This window comes from Aethalodelphis obliquidens, unplaced genomic scaffold (genome assembly GCF_003676395.1).
Source record: "Aethalodelphis obliquidens isolate GAN/ISIS:26980383/991018 unplaced genomic scaffold, ASM367639v1 scaffold12, whole genome shotgun sequence".
Lineage (NCBI taxonomy): Eukaryota > Metazoa > Chordata > Mammalia > Artiodactyla > Delphinidae > Aethalodelphis > Aethalodelphis obliquidens.
Genome location: NW_020837956.1, coordinates 19,013,862 through 19,022,730, shown reverse-complemented (window position 1 = coordinate 19,022,730; position 8,869 = coordinate 19,013,862). Strand labels below are relative to the sequence as shown.

The 8,869-nt window shown below is 50.8% G+C and overlaps 1 protein-coding gene and 1 long non-coding RNA gene across 2 annotated transcripts in view; one reads left to right on the top strand and one right to left on the bottom strand.

The window, feature by feature from the left end:
• Nucleotides 1-1,595: 1,595 nt before the first annotated feature.
• LOC113623877 (uncharacterized) lies at nt 1,596-6,004 on the bottom strand. Its single transcript, XR_003434104.1, has 2 exons — nt 4,024-6,004; nt 1,596-2,257 (listed from the first exon to the last, which is right to left on the bottom strand). It is a non-coding gene; the product is annotated as an uncharacterized LOC113623877 (long non-coding RNA).
• EHD3 (EH domain containing 3) overlaps nt 2,777-8,869 on the top strand; it is a 31,067-nt gene continuing 24,974 nt past the window's right edge. Inside the window, exon 1 of the mRNA XM_027113461.1 lies at nt 2,777-3,638. Coding sequence (XP_026969262.1) covers nt 3,412-3,638 — 227 coding nt within the window. The 5' untranslated portion in view covers nt 2,777-3,411. The remainder of the gene's footprint in view (nt 3,639-8,869) is intronic.

The window sequence follows — 8,869 nt, the reverse complement described above, 5'->3', positions numbered from 1 at the left end:
GCCACCAGGGAAGCCCTCCTCCTCCTTCTAATCCTCCTGTGCCTTCCTCTCTTTTTCTTTCTTCTTCTGGGATACCTTAGCTACTCTTGGACTATTTATTGTTCTACGTACATTTTAGAATCACCATGTTAATTTCCATGGAAAACCCCGTTCAGATTTTAATTTAAATTCTATCTATTATTGAATCTGGCAATTACGCTATAAAGAATTCACATCTTTGTGACATGAAATCTTTCCATAACTGAACATGGTATGTCTCTCCCACTTATTTAGAACTTCTTTAATGTCTTTCCATTTAGTTGTGTTACTTTTCATCTAAAGGTCTGTACATCTTTTGTCAGATTTATCCCTATGTTTCTATTTTTTGTAAATGATTTTTTTTTTAATTCTCTCTTGTAACTTGTTATTGTTAGTATATAGACATGCTGCATCATTACTTGGTTCCTTTATTTAAAAGATAGATTTCCCAACTCTTCACGACTGCGAGCTAGAGGTAGATGTGTCAACATACACTCAATAAGGTAAATATTCAGGGCTGACATTTGGTTGTGCACAATACCATGGTTGGACTAATTACTAAAATATTGAAATATTTCCACAGAGGAACCCCTGACTTCCCCACCAGCACCCTGGTGATCCTGACCTCTCCCCCTCAACAGACCCAGACCTTCCCAACTTCCAGACACTACTAATGAGGTTTAACATCTTTTCTTATATTTTTAGGACATGCTTGTAGCCTCTTTTATAAAAGGAATTTTTGGGTCTTTTGCTAATTTTTTTCTATTGGAATTTTTTTCTTATTAATATACAGGCATTAATTATATATTTTGGATGCTCTTTTGTGGGTTTTATTATTGTAATATCCTTCTCTGTCTTTTGTATCTCTACAAAAAAGGGCCTTAGGTCTTGCTTCACTGAGAAGACAGACGTCTGTTCTGATTGCTCCATTCCCATGCCATGTGAGTTGTTAAATATTTTGAAAGTTGCCTCTTATGCTCATATGCCAGTGCTAACTTAACACCAAGGGTGAAATATTAACCTGAGTGGTTTCTCAACGAAGGGTGCAGAGAGCACAGAAAGAGGTGATCAGCTCTGGGGTTCAAGTAGGGAGTCAGGAGATTTGAGCTGTAGCCAAGGAGATCGGAGCCAGCACCCACCTCTGACAATCCCCACTTGAAACCCTGCAGCTCACCACGCTCCTCCCCTTGGAGTTCCCATGGGCACCTCGACCACATGTTTCAGACTTTAAATGCTAAGTCTGCTCTCTTCCCGACTCCGCTAATTGTTGGAACAGTGTCTCCAACCATCTTGTCCCCTACAGTAGAAAACTCAGAATTATCCTAGACTCCATCTTACCCTTATTATTGCTTACCAAGATCTGTCAATTCTATGTCACTAAAAAAGAAAAAAATCTCTTGAATATGACTTTTTCCCAGCCCGATTACCCCAACTCCTACATTTTTGAAGTTTCCTAATCAGTCTCTTGGCCTCCAGCCTCTTTTGCTTCTCCAGCCCCTCCCCTGCACCGCTACCAGCATGAGTAGTCCCACCTGGCCCATTAGCCTACTCTGTTTCCTCGTCTGTGGAGGGCAGTATATGGGAGCCATCTGCCTTGGCAGGAGAGAGTATTTTGTCACTGATGCTGATGAGAATGGTGAGAATATAAAGCAGATTGACTTTGAGTTGGTTTTATTGTCGTGTTTAAATTCCCTATAGGCAAATACACCCCTTTTTGCCTACACCTGGCCAGCTGTCATCCCCTTCTCCGTGGCATGACACTGGAGACATGATCTGCCTCACAGAGCTGCTGCGAAGGTTCAGTGAAACAATACTCGCTGGGAACGCAGCCCAGGCCCCTGCCCGTGGTGAGTGCTCAGTCACTGTTAACAGTTGTCTGCAGTAACATTACTATTGGTTCCTTATCTCCTCCATGATTCCTGTTTCTGCAAAGCCTTCTGTGCCTGGCCTCAGTCACTCCCTTCCACCCTCCTGAACCCAGTACTCTAGGTAGCAAACTGTTCTCTCTGCCTTCACCACACCAAGTTTTTCCATGTTCCCCAGCCTTTGCAAGTGCCCTTTACTCAGCTTGGAATGTCCTCCTTCTTCTCTGTAGATTCGTCATTGAAGGTCCAGCTCACAGTCTGCCTTCTGTGACATCTTCCTCATAGTATCCAGGCAAAAAGAATGCCTCCTCCCGCTGTGCACCCAGGGCCCTCTGCTCCTCTCTCCTCTTTAAGGCCGGCCTGGGCTGGAGCTCCTGGAAGGGAGAGACTGTATGTGCTCATCTTGGTGATCAAGTTTGTAACCACAGTCACCAAAATTGTGCCATAATACCGGTTCACTACTTGTGGAGGTTCTGCTTGTTTTGTTTGGTTTTACCGGACGGAATGAACAAATGAATGAATGAATGAAAATGGTTTTGACTTCTTCCTAGACCTAGCAGAAAGTTTGGGTAGTGACAGTTTTGGTCATTTGGGGCAAGCTGATATTGGGCTCTTTCTTCCATGCCCCAAGAAAAATATTCCCAAGTAATAGAGAACCTGTCATCCTAAGGAACTGAACTCAGCAACTAAAGGAAAGACTACATCTAAGAGAAGGGAGAACGTGAAGCAGGTCAACTCTGTCTTCGCAGCTGTCCCTGAGAGGGCGCTGCTCCCAAATCAAACCTCCAGTGGCCGGGAATGAAATACCAGACCGTTCCCACCGAGCTCAGCATCCCTCCCTTTCCAGGCAGCAAGCGGTCGCGGGTCCCTAGTGGGGCGACTGCCCATAAACATGGCGGCGCCCTGCTCAGCTTCTCCCCGCCGGGGCCGCAGGGCCACGCCAGCCTTGCCAGTACTCGGGGACTTCCTCCGCGAGCCGGCTTCCTGCACGGCTGGCATTAAAACAGGCGCCTGGGGCTGCGGGCTGCGGCTGCAGATGCTGAGCTGTCCGCTGGCTGGGCAGCGCCCCCTCCTCCCCTGAGCCTCCCAGGCGGGCGGGAGAAGAGCCAAACCATCCCTAAACTGCACCCGAGCCAAAGCGGGAGAGAGCTGGGGGAGACAGGGGACCCCGGCATCTGACATTTTAATTGCAGGTTTGACTTTTTTCCCAAGATCGCAGCCCTCCCGCCCAGCCCAGATATTTTATCTCCCTCCGGCCTTGGTTGCTAGATGAAGCCGGGCCTGGGCTTGGTCCCAGGAGCAGGGGAAGAGCGCGTTCGCGGCCCCGCGCAGTCGCCCCAGGGACCCCCGAGCCCTGCGCCCCGGCCATGGTGTGGCTGAGCCCCGCGCTCCGGTGAGGCGGCGGCGCAGCTGGGAGCCCGACGGACCCGCCCTGCAGGACGCCTTCCCCAAGGAACGGGGGTCGCCGGACTCCGCGCCCTCCTGCTGGGACTGCGCACCGGGCCCGAGAAGGCGAGCGGTGGCCGCGATGTTCAGCTGGCTGCGTTCCGATGACCGCCGCAGGAAGGACCCCGAGGTCTTCCAGACGGTGAGCGAGGGTCTCAAGAAACTCTACAGGACCAAGCTGCTGCCCCTGGAAGAGCACTACCGCTTCCACGAGTTTCACTCCCCCGCCCTGGAGGATGCTGATTTCGACAACAAGCCCATGGTCCTGCTGGTGGGCCAGTACTCCACCGGGAAGACCACCTTCATCAGGTGAGCCGGCCAGGGCCCCCGCAGCCCACCCAGCCGCCCAGCGCTTAGGCCCTGCGCTCACTCCCGATGTCCCCTCCTGCGTGGAGACAAGTGGGAAGTCTTCATTAGAAGGCTCTGAAAAAATCCTTATGTGCGGGTATCCAAAGCTTACCCCACAATTGCACCGGATGGTCCCCTGCTCTGTCCTACCTAGTGCCTCTCCACTGCACTTAGCCCTTGGCTTTGGTGGTCAGTTTGAAGTGTTAAAATTCAGAGCCATCCCTATTCTTCCCATTTTATGGACGGTAAAACTGAAACCCAGGAAGCCCAAGTGAGAAAGCTCCTGGTCGCAAGAGTACCTTAGGCTGGTGGGGTTGTCTTACCCCCTGTCCTTGTAGGGAGGTACCCTTGATGGGCAGGACCACTTCCCTTGCCTTCTAAAGGCTTCAGCCACTCATATGAGGTCTTTACAGTTGCAGCTGAGGAGGTGGGCTTGGGAGCCTGTGGCCCTCTGTCTGGTAGTTCCACGTGTCCTTCTTTTATCCGTTTCCTTCACTGAGCAGAGCTCCTACAGATATCTCTTGGAGACTGGCGACAAACAGTGTCCAGAAGCAGGATGCATTTTTCTTTTCCGTTGATCTTAATGGCTCAGTAATCATATTAAAGTCTTTTGGAGGTGGAAGGGATATTGGCCATGGTCTCATCCGGCCCCTTGACTTGGCAGGGGAGGTAACTGAAACACAGAGAAGTTAAATACATTGCTCAAAGCCATGTAACAGGGTGGGAGGCTGACCTGGGATGCAGGTCCTGGATGCATGGGAGGAGATGGTTGGCTAAATGCCTGTAACTCTGAGCGTGAGTCATCCATCCCCTTGAATTACAGAATCCCTGGGCTGGAGTCAGGAAGTCAGCTTGTCCACCCTGCGTTCAGAGAGGTCCATATATTGTCCACCAGAGCGATAGGACCTTTCCTATCTTTAGAAGACAGGCTTCTCTCCAGTCCACAGCCTTCAAGGCCAGGCCATCTTCCTTGGCCTCCTTCACAGCCCTGCAAGCTGCTGAGGGTGCTCGTGGCCCTCTGTGTAGAGAGTCAGGCTCGTACACAGTGGTGATGTGTTCTGTGTCCACCGCCCCCAGAGTCAGTGGTGCTCATCTCCTGTGGAAGGTGTCAAAGTAGGGGTGCTCTTGTTTCCATTCATTGACCAAAGCACCTGCAACATGCAAAACACTGTGCTTTGTTTGGCGAGGAAAGCAGAAGAGTTCATGGTCTGGTCCCTGATTTTCTAGATTCAAATTTGCTCCAGCTCAAAGCTTTTAACACAAGCCTTTTGGAAGCAGGGCATGTAGCATACTAACATGTCATGTATGGAACACCAGATGAGTTTTTCCCTGTGGGGTGGACAGCCTTGGACTCAGCAGCTTTGAGAGGCTGAGTGATTTCTGAAGTTGGGTACCCAGGGGGAATGTTGGCTTTTGGATATCTTATATTGTTAGAACTACAAGGGCCCTTAATGATGAATCTAATTCTTTGCTTCTTAACTTTTCAAAAGGTCAGTACCTCCTTTGAAAATCTGATGAAATATGTGGACCCATCTTTAGAAAAATGCACATACATCCCATATTTACGTATAATTTGGGGGGTTCAGGGGCTGCCTTGGCCCTTAGGGCAAGAACCCCTGATCTAATCCATCTCCCTTATTTCGTTAAACACCCATTGCTGCCAAAGGCACTTCAGAGCTACCTGGGTTCTGTTCACGGCTTCCTTTGTACCACGCATCCTCCACCTGGTCCGGTTTATGCCCCACGGGAAGCACAGGCCTTTTACAGGTCGCTCCTGCCCTTGCACAGCCTCCTGCAGCCCTCTGGACACACCTTGGTTATAATTCTTAGTACGTTATTTAGAGCTTCTCCTTCCTGTAGCCCAGCACTTACTACTGTGCCTTAGCTCCCTGGGGCCTTGCCTGGGGTCTCAGCTACAGGAGCTCCCAGTAGAGGTTTGCAGAATGGGAGGGGAGATGGGGAGAAGCTAGCGTCCCTGAGGGCAGGATCCTGGAGCAGCAGACATGCCTCTTGTCTGAGACACTGTCCTGGCTTTGCCTGAGTCATGCTCACTGTTAACTGGGGCTAAGAAAGTGGCAGAGCCAACTTGCCATAGATTACTCCTTATCTGAGGGGGACAGGAAGGCCAGGAGAGGCAGATCCCTCCTCTCTCTTATCCTCCGAGTACAAGAGTTCTCCCTCCCCACTCATGTCAGTAACTGAATTTAGCTCGTGCATCAAAGGCTGTCTCCCTTTGAGGGAGAGACTACCAGCAGGGGAGGAGGGGCTGCAGCACAGGGAAGCCCTCCAAAAGCAAATTACATATTTTCCTTTCTTCTCATTAAATCCACTGAACAGCTATTTTTTAAAATTGGAAAATGCAGACAAGAATAAATTTGAGGAAGAAGAAAAAAATGCCCCATCATCCCATGACTCGGGAAACCATTTTAAATATTATATATGTAGGGCTTCCCTGGTGGCGCAGTGGTTGAGAGTCCGCCTGCCGATGCAGGGGACGCGGGTTCGTGCCCCGGTCCGGGAAGATCCCACGTGCCGCGGAGCGGCTGGGCCCATGAGCCGTGGCCGCTGAGCCTGCGCGTCCGGAGCCTGTGCTCCGCAACGGGAGAGGCCGCAACAGTGAGAGGCCCGCGTACCGCAAAAAAATATATATATATCTTTCCACCAGTATTTTTAGCTATTTTATACACAGTTGAGATCATGCCATAATGTAATTTTGTATGTGGATTTATTTCACTCATAGCATGAGCATTTCCCGGGTAAATTAAAAATCTTTGTAAGCATTATTTTTAAGAGCCACATATTTCACTGCATGTATATGCAGTTATTCATTTAACCAATCTACTTCTTTTGAATGTTTGAAGTTGTTTCTAATTTTATTTTTTGCTATTGTAGAATCGCTCTGAATATCTCTGTGCATAATATTTTCCCACATATTAGACTGTTTTCTCAGAGATTCCCAGAAGTGAAATCACTAGGCCAAAGGTTGTACAGAGTTCTGGGGTTGTTTTTTTGTTTTGTTTTGTTTTGTTTTAACATTTTCTTACTTTTTAATCTTGGTATTAAGAGTCATATTTTTGAGTTGCTTCCCAAGAGGGTAGGCTGGTACAACACCCCTCCCCCAAAGCAAAGAAAGTTCCCCTTGGGGTAGCTAAGTGCGCCTGGGTGCAGAGTACAGCCCGCCTTCGCAGCTACGCCCTCTCCCATCCCTGCTTCTTGCCTTGAACACAGCGATTCAGGTCTGTGTTCCGGCCTGAACCTGTGAGGGACCTTCCCCTCGGGAGCAGACTTGCCTTCTTCACTCCCCGGCTCTGAGTGTCCATCCACTTTCAGTTATATGTACTTGCTTAAGGGTCTACTTCTTGTCTCAGGAAGAACATACAGAAAAGGACATTCTTCTAACAACTAATTAATGTGCTATGACCTCTGCCTGAAATAACTTCCCTGGCCTAAGGCCCGGCAACCCAGGGTAATAAACAATAAATTGGCTGGTGGATGCTTCCTTCAACACAGGCTGCCTCTTCCAAGTACAGTAGCTCTGTGTCCTTCTGGCCTGACAGCCTTCCCTCCCTCCTCTGCTGTTTTTCTCCCTTCACTCTTCCTCCTTCTGGCCTGAAGCCTCAGGTCCCTCCTCTCTCTCACCGTTTGGCCCCCTGGTCATGGAGGTGAATAACTGGCTGCCCCAGGGACTGGAAGGCCCAGTGTCCCCAGCGTCTCAGGGGCCGCAGGGAGGCCTCGCTGGGCTGCGGCGGCACTGGGTATGGGGCCCGGGGCTGCTGGAGCTAAGCTGCCTGGCTGTCCACAGGGAGATCTGAGCTGATCTTGAGGGTCACCTGTGGCTCTTCTATAGCGTGACCCGGACTCTAAACCATGAATGAGCACATGGTGGGGTGGGCCAGTCGGGGGGGCTGCTCAGCCAGCCCTTTCGACCTCCCCCACTTTTTCAGGGGGCTCTCTGCATCCTCCCCCCGAGGTGACGCAGCATTTGCCTGTGGTTGTACCCTCTCCCATCATCTCCCTGGCATCTCTAATGCCCAGGCCTCATGGCAGCATCACCACCCAGGAAAGATGATTCTCTGGAAAGCTGAAGGGCTGGAGAAGGGGCCATCCTTCCATTCCAGGTAGGCCCACTGACCTCTGCCAGGCCCATCCTGCCAGCCACAGCCCCTGCAAGTCCTCACTCCTGTCCCCACTCCGAGGTCCATGGATGTCCTTTTCCTGCCAGGGCTCTGATCTGCTGGTCCTTGAGTGGGACTAGCTGGAAATCCACCTGCCTCTTACAAGGCTTGAGTGTTACTCAAGGGAGCAGAGGGCCTAGGGCAGAGGCACTGGGTCCACCTGCCTGAGGTCCGGCTTAAGATCTGCCTTGAGAGTCAGGTGTGGAGGCCATTGGGAGAAGGACCTCTGGGGAAGGGCTCCATCCCACTCCCACTGACAGCAGAACGCAGCCACGGAAAGAACACGGGTGGCTCGGCAGAACCCAGGCTCCACCAGTTCCCAGCCAAGAGACCATGTTTGGAAGGTCTAACCTTTCTGAACCTCAGTGTCCTTGTCTCTAACATACGAATAGTGACAACTCATAGGGTCACTCAGGCCAGCCTGTCGCAGGGGTGGGCAGACAAGGCAAGGCTAGTGGGAGGCTTGACAGTCTCGCCACTGGTCTCCTTTGTGCTGGGGTCACTTTGATCCCTGGTGGAGGCTGCTGCGCCCCAGGGGCAGCGGCGACTGCTCCGTGGAGCACAGAGCTGACTCCGACCTCAACTCAGCCGTTGAGTCCCCCATCTCCTACCTCACTTTGTGTCCATGGAGTGACTTACGGTATCCCCGGAACCCCGAGAGGCTGACAGGACAAGCATTATTGTCTTGACCCCATTTTAAAGCTCAAGTACACAAGGCTTAGAGAGATCAAAGATACAGATATATATGGGAATTCCCTGGTGGTCCAGCGGTTAGGACCCCTCGCTTCCACTGCAGCGGGCATGGGTTCGATCGCTGATCAGGGAACTAAGATCCCACACGCAACCAGAAACAAAACAAACCAAGATACAGATATATAACACGAGTACCTGTAACACAGGCAGAAAGTGATACATGCCTTCTGCGTCTACCTGAAGATATGCAAATTAAGAGCTATGTGGATTTTCACAGAGGCGGCGAGGGCCCTGGATTTGCAGTCCAGGTAGAAATGCGCTGAG